General features: G+C 39.8%; 2 protein-coding genes across 2 annotated transcripts in view; one reads left to right on the forward strand and one right to left on the reverse strand.

Moving 5' to 3' along the window:
• Positions 1 to 682: 682 nt before the first annotated feature.
• On the reverse strand, positions 683 to 2,382 carry LOC100451395 (uncharacterized). The gene is given in 4 exon segments (XM_024240346.3): positions 683 to 2,055; positions 2,058 to 2,201; positions 2,204 to 2,298; positions 2,301 to 2,382. Coding segments are annotated over 4 exon segments (807 nt in total). The 3' UTR covers positions 683 to 1,569.
• Positions 843 to 14,048, forward strand: part of LOC129058910 (uncharacterized) — a 59,759-nt gene continuing 46,553 nt past the window's right edge. Inside the window, exon 1 of the mRNA XM_063723847.1 lies at positions 843 to 1,628. Coding sequence (XP_063579917.1) covers positions 843 to 1,457 — 615 coding nt within the window. The 3' untranslated portion in view covers positions 1,458 to 1,628. The remainder of the gene's footprint in view (positions 1,629 to 14,048) is intronic.

Genomic DNA, 14,048 nt, shown 5'->3' on the forward strand with positions numbered 1-14,048 from the left:
GTCAGAATTAGAACTAAATTGATTAAGGGTCTGAAACAGTTTGGCAACTCTTGGGTACTTATGCTGATAAGAAAGCTGATGAGACAGGGTAATGAAAAAAGGCCGCAAAAAATGACCATTCATGCATTCAGCCAACATTTAGGTCACCCTCCTGTATTCCAGGCACTGTACGTGGCACTGAGAATGCAAAGCAGAACGAGTCATGGTCTACTGGCGGGAGCCTCCTCAGTGGAGAAAAGATCAGCAAGAAAAGTGCCTGCTGGAGACCTCTCCTAGGGCATAAACCGATATAGAGGTGGGGCAGCTACGTCAGCCTGAGGTGTCCTTAGGCAGAACAGAAAGCGAGAATCAGAGCAGTATCTCATTTCTGAACACCTGGATTGTAGCTTTCCCTTGACTGACTGTCAAAAGAGGTGGTTTTAAAAAACAAGCCAAACAGGTTTCCATCCTTTAGGAAGACCCTGGAACGTGCCAGTTGATTCTGACAATTTCTCATGAACAGAAACTCCTAGGAAGGGAGAACTGGTGAGTCTTTTCAAGAGGAGGAAGTCCCTCAAAAGGGGCTGTGTTTCGTAAACGGCGCCCCAAAAGGGCTGAACTGCTTCGATCTGGAGGAAAAAGACTCAGGCACTGAGGGAAGGGGAGGGTGCACGTCTGGAGTAATTTCAAGGCTTTTTCCGTGTTATCTGATGTGGCAACAAGTAAAGATTTGTTCGTTTTATTATTTTTTTAATTTTTAAAGATTTTCTTTTCCCCCCTTTTCCCCCTCCCAGCCACTCCGGTTTGTGTTTGCCACAAGACTCATAATTCCTTTAGAAAGTGTAGTCGAATTCATAAAAGTGATGGGGGGAGGGGCGCGGAGAGGGAAGGCTGGGAGCCCCAGGGAGTCTTCACTACCTACACTGCCGCTCAGCTCCCGGCGCCGAGTGGAGGTCGGGGTGGGGAGACGAGACTCCTGCCCGGGATGGCTGATACTCTGCGAGCCCCGGCGGCCGCGGCCGGGCCGGGTGACTAGGCGGCGGGCGGTGCTGCAGCAGCCTGGGCACGGCTGCCGCCGCCCGCGGGAGCGAGTGTGCGCGGGTGCGAAAGGCCGGAGTGCGGGCCGTGAGGGGTGTGCGCGCTTGAGCCGGAGCGGGGCTCGCCCCTCGCCGGGGCCCGCCGCCCAGCCGGTGATCGCTCTCCGGCCGTCTCCGGCACCCTCGGCCCCCAACGGCGGTTGGTCCGGACGGGGGACGGAGAAAGTGAGACTCGGTGTCATCACCAATCCATTGCCAGAAGGGGAGGAAATTGGAATCCAGCAGCGGCGAGCAGCAGCTGGGCGGTCACATCTGGGAATGGAAAGCCGACCTCCCCCTCCTTCTCCTCCTCCACGTCCTCCTCTTCTCTCACCCAGGATCACTTCCGAAACCACTTGGCATTCAGCTCCTGCCTCGGCCAGAGGTTTCATTTTTAACTGAGTATTTACGAAAGCTGGAAGTGTGCGAGGCGGGGGTGGGGTGGGGTGGAAATAGCGGCTGCTTCTTTTCCAGGGATTTATTTAATGGGGATGTGTTCAAGGCAAAAGCGAATTCAGAAGGATATCGACGTCGTGATCCAGAAGTCCAGAGCTGAGGACTGCCTGTTTGCAGGTGAGTTCTTGCTTTTCCAGAACCTCGGACCCAGCGCCCCCTTCCCAGTTTTCTGACCGCGACGTGTGTGGCTGGGGGTGGGGTGGAGGGTTTGCACGTCACCATTCTGGGGTTCATTTGGCAACAGCTGCTGCAACGAACGCGGGAGCCAAAAGCGGGAGGGGGCGCCAGCCTCGCCTCTTCCCCTCCCCCCATCCCCAAGTCTGGGGCAGCTACCAGCTTTGAGGGCAGAACCCGCGTGGCCCGAGCGGGGGTCTAGGCGAACGGGCAGTGCGTGGTATTTCCAGCCCCGCGTAGTGCCCGAAGCCTCCAAGCACGCCTCCTGGGTTCCAGCAGCGGCGGCAGAGCGGGGTTGGTTGGACCCGCCAGGTTTGCGTGATGGGCTGAGCGCCGGCGGCCGGGAATGGAGCTTGCTGCGCTGCGCTGCGCTCGTAAGCTGCGCCAGGCGCCAAGGACCCCCGGGGGGCAGCGCTTGGCCCATCTCCGGCCCCTTCGGCTCCCTCTAGTCCCCTCCGACTGGCAAAGAGAAGGGATTCCTCGGATTCCCAAGGCACCCAGCGCCCCTGCCTGGGGGGGGTCTCCTTTCGTCCATTTTGCTCCCCCGGGAGAGAAATCGGATTTTGCTTTCGCTGCCGCGAGCCCGGCGAGGGCTGCTTCCGGCCTTCCCGACGGGAAATTCCCGCCGTTGCCATGGCACCCGGCACTTGTTGCGGGGGGCGGCCTTCAGCTGCACCCAGTCGGGGGCGCGCCGCATCCCCTCGAACGCTGCGCGGAGAGACCTCGCCGCCCTCTAGCCCTCGCCTCCCGCCCGGCCAGGCCTCCCCTGACTCCACCAAATGGGGGGCCCAAGTCCTGATCGGGGTTAAAACAAATCCACTCCAGGGGTAGCTTTTGACAGGACTTTCTGTTTCAGATTTCAGATACTCAGACTCCACCTTTACTTTTACCTACGTTGGTGGCCCCAGAAGGTATTTATGTGTGTAGAGTTGCTTCATTTCCTGTTCACAGTCTTGTGTTTCCTTTGTTCTTAGCGTGTTCCGTGTTCGGGTATTTTGGTTTCTTGTTCGTTTGATTATTGTGGCTTTTCTTTACCTACAACCCAAGCCTGACGTCCCTCGGTTTTAAATAGCAGGGGGAGGGGAATCAACGTTTGATTCGGGTGTTTCGAAGACCACACCACAGGCAATGAGCAGAACTCTTCATGTTGAAACTGTTCTGCTACAGTACTAGATTGCTCTCGGCGGTTTGGGGTTGATACAGGCAAGCCGGTGCAAAACTGGAATACTGGATATGAAGTGAAATGTATAGAAGACATAAAATGTCACAAAATAATTTGATGACTAGTGTTGATTTTCCTGGTGAGTTGCGGCTGCGTGTTTCCATATTTTCTGAAGGTTCACATAAACATGCAGCCTGCCAATTCTCTATACATTTTTTTTTTTTTTCAATGAGTGGTATTTCCGTTTTCACGTTTAGTTGTAAGAAAGAAATTGGAGACTTATATGTAGCTGGAGTGGATGACTTCTTTCTTTTGGGGGAAGAATGAGAGATGCACATTTCGTTAGTAAATTGTGAACAACTTGAAACAAACCCAAATCCAATTTTGAATTTAAGAAGTAGAGTTAAAATGAAAGGTAGCCATTCAAATACTATGCCTTGCTGCCTTCACTTATTAAGTTAGGATTTTCTTCCTTTTAGCCCTTTAGGGATACAGTAGTTTAAAAGAGCAGTAGCCACATATGAGAAGTATCAGATTTAGCTTAGAGGGAATTCCTTAGACCAGCCCTGCTGTTAAGACTTGACATTCAATATTGTTTGATCACATTCCAAAATATATCTTAGCTAATGGCAACATTTATAAACATATAAATTGCAAAAGAAGCTTTCTTGTGTACATACATTTTTAAAAGCTTGAAATTGATGTGAACTTTTAAAAACACGTAGGATCTGTATTACATTCTACATCTCAAAACAAATTTAATTAAAGTGAGTATCATTCCAGTATATACAATATGCCTAAGGCCCAGAATTGGCACATTGATTTACTAGTTGAAAATATAACAGTATTCACCAAACTTCAATGTATACTTTTTGGAGAGAATGAAATTACAGTATTTCTTAATTTACTGTAATGTCATCTTTATAATTATGAATTAATAACAATGAGAGGAGACTTGGTTGATTAAATTAATGCTGGTCCTACACATTATATCTAAAGGATCTTCGTATATGACGGATATCCTCTTGGATTATTTTAACAGTTAAAATATACAAAGTGGCCCATTAAAAACAGAGTTGACTTTTCACCATTGCTGTTTTTCTGGTGACATATGTGGAAAGGAAGGACAGGTGGGCTTTTCAACTAACTAGCTCTCTGATTTTTAATAAGATACCTCAGTTCTTTTGGCCTCAGTTTACTTATCTGTACAATCAAAGGGTAAGTCATGCTTAATCACTAAGATCTGTTAGATACTGCAGTTAAGATTCTTTATCAGCAAATTATTGAACTCTAGTGTTAACATAGCTAGAGGTGGAAAAGGGAGCAAGGCCAGGTGTTGGGATGAATAACTAATTGAGATAACATCAGTTTTCACCATAGGAACAAGTACCAAGGCTGCTCTTAAAGTAAGAGATGTTTCCTATTTTATGTAATTTTATTAAGGGGTAATGTTTTCTTTTGTCACTGATTTAAATGCACCTGGATGTCTCTCAGCCATTTGGCTAAGATGGAGCACAAGTAATACCTGGGCCTTTTATGTCTAATCTAATGTGGACCAGCCTGTTAAAAGAGAAAGACGATTGGTTAAACTGCTGATGTGTTGGCTTTGTCTTCTCAAAAGCTTGTTCTATAATACAATATGTAAAAAGTTGTTACAGTGTAGTAACTGTAGATAATTCCTTTATGATTTGTACCTAATGGCGAAGACCTTTTATTTTCTGAAAATAACGTATTTGTTTTCATTACCGACATTAGAAACCAATATTTATTAATCTATTTCTCATCCTGACATTTCAGTCAGACTCTTAAAATAATCTTGCTGTGTTTTGATTTAATGTGCTTATCAACTTATAATATTGAATTAATAGTGCCATTTTAGGTGAACTAGACTTCATTGAAGGAGGTGGGAGCCTTATGGAGAGAGAGTATATGATTATCTCTATTTGTATTTAATTACCATTTCATCTAACCATTCAGAACATATTTCAAGAATAATTTTAATTCAAGTTGTAGATAAAACTTACTATATCATTTTCATTTTGACGCTTTCCAAGAATGAGATACACAGTATTTTAAAGACAAAGATTGATCTTACATGTTACTATTAAAAAAAATACAATAATTTTGTCCTACATTTATACTTTTAATTTTTCTGTGGATAATAAGAAATGCCAAGAGGCGATTGTGTCCGTGCTGGCAAGTGGCCTAATAAATTGTCCTTTTATTTGGTGGTCCTCAGAGTGGCAGTTAACATCTTGCTATTCTGCCCTGTGGACTTGAGGTGGAAAGGTTCATGGAATTATATCCTTGCTTTTGGATGTGCAAACTGAGGCTCAGAGAGTTTAAGACACATAGTCACTTTCACCAATTAAATGATGAAGCTGCCATGTAAACCTGTTCCATCACACTCCCGAGACCTTCTCCTCCATTAGTATTTTCAAGCTTTTTGAGCATGCAGACACTTTACCATCAAAAAATTATGTAGAGACATACTTGAGAGTTACAGTTTAAAGAAAAACAAGGTGTAATTATTTGGTTATTAGTAGCATTTACATATGCTTGAAAACTTCTGCTATATGTACAGTAAGATTAATTTATTCTAACAATGATCTTGATAATCCCCCTGATTCCCAGACTCCTTGGAATAGCTCCACAGCTATCAGTGGTTCTGCCACAGGTTCAGAGCCTTCCCAGTACTGCCTTCTTATTTGAGAGGTGTGCTAAGAACTATAAAGCAGAGGCTTCAATTGTACACAATTTGGAAGTTTAGGCAAAAGTCATTTCTTCCCTATACTTTGTCATGCTTATCTCCTGTCTCTTTCTGTTTTACAGATTAGCAATAAACTCCTTAAAACCCAAAGGTTTGGGCTTCTGTTCCTTTCACTTGCAGCCAGACATGGAGTTAGTGGTAGAAGAAACAGAAGGGTTAACCTGCATGGTGACAGCTACTGAGGGGATGGATAGGAAAGCAGGCTGAGTCCCTGGGGCCAGTGGTTACCAAAGCCAAGGAGAGAGCAAGGGGAGCCCAGTGGGCCTGGCCATGGACTGCTCTGGAATTGCGAGTGTGAACTTTCAGCCAAGAATGTATTGTGAGAATATTACTGTGAGGTTTTAAAAGTACACAAATAAGAATTGTTTTTTGTAAAAAAAAAAAAAAAAAAGTTAGAGATATGCCAAAAAGAAGAAAGTAAAAAATACATGACTTCTGTCTTCTGTTAACATATTAAAATTTATTCTTTTAGTTTTATTTGTCTATATACATATAAAATATATATGCATCCCCAAATTGTATTATACTCTTTTGAGACCTCACATTTTTTTCACCCAAGAATATAACATTAATTTCTCTCCTTTAGAAAAGACATGAGACTAAAGAATGTTTATTGAGTTTCCCAATCAAGGAGTATGACTCTGTATAATAATAAATCTAATGTTTTATTAGAAATTATAATAAAATTAGAAATTTAATATTTGGCAGGATGTGAGTTGCCTGCATATGTACACCCTTTATTATATGACTAGACACTCTGTGTGGTCATGGATATATTGGCATCTTTTGAAGTGTATCCTTTTTGTTTCAGGAGCTTCTGTCTACATGAATAGCAAGTGTGACACTGATAATAGTAATCGAATATTCCTCAAAGCACAGGCTCCTTCCTCTTTCTCCTGGGCCTTTGCACATGCTGCCTGGAAAACACCCACAACCTACTTTCCATCCTCTCCTTCGGCTCATCCCTGCTTAGCCCTCTTTGTTGAGATATTTGCTAAGCCAGATTCTCTGAGAAGCCTTTCCTGGCATCTTCGTCTCTATGATTCTGCTAGGTGTTTCTAAAACCATGTTGTTGCAGTATATTGTAATCACCCATTTATGTCTGTTTGACTGTGAGCCTCTTGGAGATGGGAATTCTCTCCTATGCATTGCAGTTTCCCCAGCCCCTAGCACACTGTCTAGCCCAGCATTCCTTCTCAGTAAGTAGGTGTTGAAAGACTTACAAAATGAATGCTAAAAGACCTGGCAGTCAAGAAGGAATTTCTTAGCCCAAATGACCAGGTGTGGAAAAGATACTCAAACACTTCAGGGTCCCCAATCTGGTGATGTCACTTGCAGTGGAATTTCATATGAATCCAGTGTGACAGAAGTTGCCTAGTCAAGTTGTAAGTCCTCTCCTCTGGGTCACATGTTCAAATACTTTTAGGGGACAGATAATGCAATATTTAAGATACTAGGGAGTGATGAGGACTGTGGCACACTGGAGAGTTTGGACTCCAAGAGTAATTAATTCAGTTGAAAATCAACAGCGCTCTGTTGATGAAGCAAACTTTCTAGGGGCCCTAATCCACCTGGGCCCGCAGTATGTAATTCCATAACTCATGGGATGCCATCAAGAGAGACAATCTACTTGATTGCTAAAGGGCCTTTGTTTTCTTTGGAGTTCCCCAGGAAGGAGAAATGTATGTGTGTGCAGGGGTGAGGAGGGGGAGGGTGAAGAAACAATACTATCCCCTTAAAAAGGTTTGTCAGTTTTCATTATGAAAGAAGATCAAACGTGCCCACTCCAGAAATCTTGGCATATACAGTTATTTTGAAGCCATTCAGCGTTCTTCAAGATGTCACAATGAAAAGAGTGATGATTTTTTAAATAAAAAATTAACATGTTTCTCTTGGCAATGGGACTTTCTCACCATACTTTTATGTTACATCACTTATTATATATTCAAAATACTGATTTTTTAAAAGTGTGTTCCTTGGAGCCCTGGGAACCTGCCTCAGAAGCTGGGGTGGCTGTGGGGAGGGAGTGTGAAGGGAGCTGAATGAGTTAGTGAGAATCTGGGTCTTCATATCTTTTTTAAAATTGCGGCTGCTTTTTTCTGTTCTGTATAACAACTCTTTTTGAAAACAGTTTCATTGTTGAGTTTTAAAACCACTGACCTAAAATAACCACGAATTTAACATAAGTATAACTTTATTGAGTTTTTTTGTATTAAAAAAATTAAACTCCATTTTCTTCATGGATTAAGGTGATCCTATTAGTGATATTTATTAAGCATTGTCTCTGCTGTTCTTTTCGCTTGCCTTGCTTTTTCCCGTGTTTCCAAAAAACACAAATAGGTATTTTGTCAGCTATTTTATGTTTTATAGCAGGGAAAACAGAGGCTTGGGTGATTTAAGTAAGTTACAGTTAGAGCCGTAGGATACATTTAGGTGTAAGTCAATGTTGGCTTATGGGACATTGGTTGAATTGGCATGACTAGAATAGTTGGGAATGTTTGGGAATGGGGAGAGATTGCTAGTGGGATGTCTGCCAGGGGCAATACTGAAAATCTACTGGTTGGCAAAGGTAGTGCCTAAGCCCAGTGCTAACCGTAATAGTTGGAAAATTATGTATGTCGGCTGTGGAATCCTTATGCAAATATTTGGCCAATCCATCTAAATTTCTCTCTGCAGCATTTTTAAAAAGACATATAGCTGAAATTTTATCAGTCCTAAAAATATTTTGTATTTCTCTGCCCAGATTTGCATTTGGGTAGATTGTGCTGTAGAAGATATATCTTGCTTTAAGATAGCTGCCACTGATCAGTTTATTTTAGTCTATTTTAATCAACTTATTCTGTTGTAATCTTTCCTTTTTCATTCTCTAAATTTCTGAAATTCCATCTTTCATGTTCCCCAGGAAAGACTACTAAGACGTGTTTTTATTAATAAGACTTATTATCCTCATTTCACCATGACATAATTTGGGCTTTCTGTTCCAAGTTATCCTACTTGAATGCTGGACACTTCCACCTGAATATTTGTCATTTTCACCTCAACCCAGCACATCAAAACAATCCCTTATTACCTCTTTAAAAGAAGCTTCTCTCTCCAGCCTTTTCCTAGTCAGTATCACATCTTTTGAGCCAGGTTTGGGGATTACAGTTTCAGATTTCACCTCAAGTCTTCCTCTTCTGGTTCCTGAAGCTCCGGCAACCTCTACTTTGAAACATTGTTGGCCTCTTCATCCCATCCCATGTCAACATTTAGCCCATGCCCTGTTGGCTTTGACTTAGATCAATCACCTTAACCCAGTGTCTTAAAATTCTTGATTTTGAGTTTCTTATCCATCCAGTTTATTTACACCTGAACTCTTTAAGCATGAAATTAATCATTCATCTGCTCAGAAGCCTTCAAATGTGACCACAGCTTTTTCCATATAGACTTAAAACTTACATTCTTGGCCTTTGAGAGCTGCCTTCCCTGCCCACTGATATATGTTTCTTATGCTTCCTAACACCTACATGCTTCTGTTTGCTTAGTGACCACCCCCCACCCACTCATCAGCAGTTTGTATTAATTTAGTGTAAAGCTGTGTAAAGTTTGATTGATAGCATCTGTGTCAAGATCATGGATTTTTTTATCATAAAGAGCAGTTCATTGTATTTTTTCCTTGCCCACGAATGGTATCTCTGTTCATTAGAATACATAATATTTTATGCATAGGAGGATAGAGTGAGAATATGAGTAGAACAAAGTAAGAATGAAAGGAGAGGATAGTGAAATTTGAGGATAGGATGAGAATGTAAATAGATTTATGTCCATCCGTTACAAGATTAATAACCACAACGATAAAAGTCTTGAATGTTATTTATTTGCATATGAATGATATTTCAGTTTGTGGCTGATACCCTCTTGGTATTAAATGGAAGATGACAAGTCATTCAATATTAATTTTAGAGGGAGACATCTATTGAAACCTTTGTGCAGTCAGGTCAAGTTTCTGTGTACAAAAATTAGCAGAGAGGTTGCTGCTGGTTGACTTCCCCTAGGATGGTATCTTTCTGAACATTTTGAAATGTAGATTGAAAAGGTGGATTTGTCAACTAACTCCGAAGTGCTGTAGTTATTTGTGTTTTCATCATTGTTTTATTGTTTATTTTATTTTTGAGATGGAGTTTTCGCTCTTGTTGCCCAGGCTGGAGTGCAGTGGCATGATCTTGGCTTACTGCAACCTCTGCCCCCCCGGGTTCAAGCGATTCTCTTGTCTCAGTCTCTCAAGTAACTGGGATTACAGGCACACACCACCACGGCCAGCTAATTTTTTTGTATTTTTAGTCGAGACAGGAATTCACCATATTGGCCAGGTTGGTCTCGAACTCACCATATTGGCCTCAGGTGATCCGCCCGCCTCAGCCTCCCAAAGTGTTGGGATTATGGGTGTGAGCCAGCCATGGCGCACAGCCTGTTTTATTGGTTAAAAAACAAGTACAGGTTGTTATTATCCAAGAATTGTTGATAGAATATATACTGTATTTGAAGTGTAGAACTGAGGCAGAGGCTGATTAATATAACTAGTTTACATTTATTAGCCTTTCACATCTGTGAAGGAATAAAGTACAGACAAAAGTGGAAAACAAACCAGGAAAAAAAAAATTGTGAAGCACAGAGCTGCTTAAAAGAGTGATGTCACATTAAAAAAAAAAGTCACGGAAATAAGTCAGTATTTTGTTTAGAGACTAGAATGCTAACTGCTAGCCAACTGCCTAGAATATAGTAAATATTTTCTAGTTTCTTAGATGACTAGTAATATTCCTACATTATGTGATGGCATTTCCCAAACTGTTTAATTAGATGTTAGATTTGTAGCCAAATATGTCTAGGAAATGCTTAAACAATATAAAACAGTTTTAATGATTGGCTTTTTCGAACGTTATATATTAGTGTGCTTTATGCATATCCAAGAGGTGAGTGAAGTATTTGGGGTTTTTCAGACTTACTTGATTACAGATCTGGAGTATCTCAAAACAGTCGTTTTGTGGAAAACACTTTGGCAAACTCTGAGTCTTATTCATTAAAAATAGTTTTTGGGTAAACAACAGTGTAATAGAAATGGAAATTACTGATTCATATTGAGCCATGAAGAATTTATTTTCAGCAATTTTTATAGAAGTTGCTTTATGACAAAGAAAGCTTTGGTTAACCGGCATTTGGCATTTCATGCCCCTAACTTTTCTACATGAGGATTTATTTCTCTGGTTCTCTCACTTTCTCACTCAGTTATACTGAATTCATTTATGATGAGGGCTCTCAACCATTCTTATTCATCAAAGCCCTGAAGTTGGCAGAGCCCTCTCTGGTACCTGATTAGAAGTCCGTCTTCCGTCTCATAGGGAAGTGTTAGAGATGGATAATGATTCTGTGTAGCAGAAGTAGTCATTATGTCCTCTTAAATTCGGTCACTTTCACTGCAGTAGAACTTCTTAGTGAGCAGTCTGTGATGGAGTATACTTTCAGAGAAGCTCATGGTGGGGGAAATCTGGAATTTATCTAAATATTTCATTTCTTTGATAAATTACATTAAAAAATCAATGAGAGTATCTATTTGGTGAAATCATTTTCCTCCATGTGACCAAATGAGAAATTTAGTGAAAGATTTAAAATCATTTTTCAGACTTTTTCCACATTAGTCGGGAAGCAAACCCCTTTTTTAAGGCAATGTCAGTTATTAAACTTTAGGGAACCACATGCCACTTTAGGTAACACATGATTGGAGAGATTGAAGAGTGAAGTCCCTCCTTTAAAGTGTACTCCTGTGTACACAGTAATACATATATTTAAAATGGTTCATGTTAAGAGTAGGTATATTTCTATCTAAATACTCTGTAGCTTTTGTGATTCAGGGAAACGAGTGGAGCCTCACAGGCACAAGAATCTAGTAAATTCTAGGTTTCTTGTGTGGAAATCAGTGTGCAAAATCTTAACTGAGTGAATTCTTGATTATTGGTATCACATTTGTTAGTCTGTATGTATCTGTGTCATTGATCTTAGGAAGAGACTCGTAGATATTGACTGGGAGACCCAAGCTGAATGCTAAAATCTGCTCCATGGATATAAGCTGATGCATTCATCATTTCTCATTAAAATGCACCACAGCTAGATATAGAGAAAAAAAAAAAAGTTAGTCCCTCCAGCTGAAAAGCGGTCATTGCTTTATTATCACCACAGAATTTGAAATGATATCTGTAGTTAACAGTCAGATTTTATTTTTAGTTAACTAAGACAAAGTGAATAATTCACTGTGAGCCAAATTCTTTCTTGATTCTTCTTTTTGGAGCAGTCCATCTTTATGGGAAAACCAGCCTAGAATGGTGATTTCAGTTTCAGTTAGGTAATTTCAATGAGAATTGTATTTGGCTCAGAAATGATGAGACTGGGGCCAAGAAAAATTTTAAACTTATTTTTGTTTTGTAATCATATTACTTGTTTGATTTCATATGAACTTCCTTTGTTGACTTTCTTTGCCATTAATTTAAAAGTTCCAGTATCCTCAATATTTGATGTCTTATATGTACAGAATCCTTTCCAGCTGTAAGTTGTCAGCAAGTAAAAAATTTAGTATGGCAATAGTTTTCATAAGAGGTTTTTTAAAACAGAAAAATGTTGACATTGCCAGCCTCTGGGTTGCATTTTGGGATATGCTACATTTCAAAGGTATCTTTTAAATCTGAAGGCAAAGACTTTTTCAACATCTGAATATTCTGATTTACAGAAATTAAAAAAAAAATACCCTGTACATTACACAGGCATATAAATTTGAATCAGGAAAATATAAAATTAGCTGATTATTTTTATTCTGTAAAAGTGCCTTGGCACAGAACTAAAATTGATAACTTATGGTTTTAGCATGTAGATAAGTACATGAGAGTAAATCACATTTTTATATGAATAGAAATATCAACTTTATTCATATATAGATTATAAAACTATACTAAACAAAAAGTAATTACTATTACAAAAATTATTAAGAACCATTACAAAAATTCTCTGCCTACTAATTTTCAATCACCATAGAAATACAGTATTTAATAATGCTGCTGCTGTACTTACATAAAACATATTAAGAATTGATGTTATATTTCTGATGTTATATTGATGTTATATTTCTTAATAAAACATATTAAGAATTGATGTTATATTGATGTTTGAATATTGAGCTTAAACATAAAACATGTTTGAAATGTGTTTGTGTGTGTCTCTCACACGCACACATAACATATACATACCTGAAACTCATACTGCAATTGCAACACATCTTAAGCTTTTCCTTTTAAACATACCAAGATAACATTATAAAATGAAGAATAATATCTATGTCTCTCTTCATACTATCTCTCTATGTATCTACAATTGCTATAAACATATCTTCATATTTGATATATATAGGTACATATATATGGATAGATAAATATAGATATATGAGAGACAAATGGAGATTAGAGATCTATGTTTGCCGTAAATCACACTTGTTAACATAAACCATCTGATTAAACTGATATTTTGTGGCCCAAGACCTGAGACGTGCAAAACTACTCTTATCAGATAGAATTTTCTAAAAGCCGAGAGCTCATTCTCCAGGAGCTGGCCAAGGACCAGTCCTAAAGGCAGACCTTTCTTGGAAATGTACAGAGTATGGGCAAACAAGGCCTGCTGAGTTAACCCTTTCCTATACATATGCAGACGGTGTTCAGCACAGGGCCTGACAGAAGGCAGTGTTTGTTATTATTATTCATAGCATTAGCCCAATTCTTGTTGTGAGCAACATGAACAAGGAGACTAAGGGGAAAAAAAATGCCCTTTTGTAAAGTGACCACCCTAACTGATTTGAAAGTCTACAATTTTTTCAGTTTAAAATGGTATTTATTTGTAACATGTACTATTATTGAATAACAATTTCTAATGAAAAAACTACACTAGTTTTCTGCCTATGGAGAAGCCACCTTTTTATTCATTTACTTTCTTAATAAACTTGCTTTCACTTGAAAAAAAAATCTACCCTACATATACACAAAAGTTAAAAAGCAGCAATAGTGTACATTGATCAATATAAATGCATGCAGTTTTCTTTTCTTCAGTGTACAAAGTCCAAGTCTAAACCTTTATAATTTTTAGAGTCTAGCGATTCTCCAGACTCCATACTTTTCATTATTATCAGATGCCAGCGTTAATTGCTTTTTCTTTCTTCTGTTTTGGGTTCCTGATCTTCACCTGTGTCTTTAAAACAGATTATTTTCTTTAGATTTGAAAGGTTGGGTTTTTGTCTTCATTTCTTATTTGTTTAGCCTTGTATTTCCCTTTCTTTAGTTGAATTGTGTTATTGAAAATTAAATAGTTTCTCTGTGAAGTCAAAAATCCTGTTTCAGGGTGGGCTCTAGAGCCTTCCTCTTGG

The sequence above is a fragment of the Pongo abelii genome, chromosome 1, assembly GCF_028885655.2.
Source record: "Pongo abelii isolate AG06213 chromosome 1, NHGRI_mPonAbe1-v2.0_pri, whole genome shotgun sequence".
Classification (NCBI taxonomy): Eukaryota; Metazoa; Chordata; class Mammalia; order Primates; family Hominidae; genus Pongo; species Pongo abelii.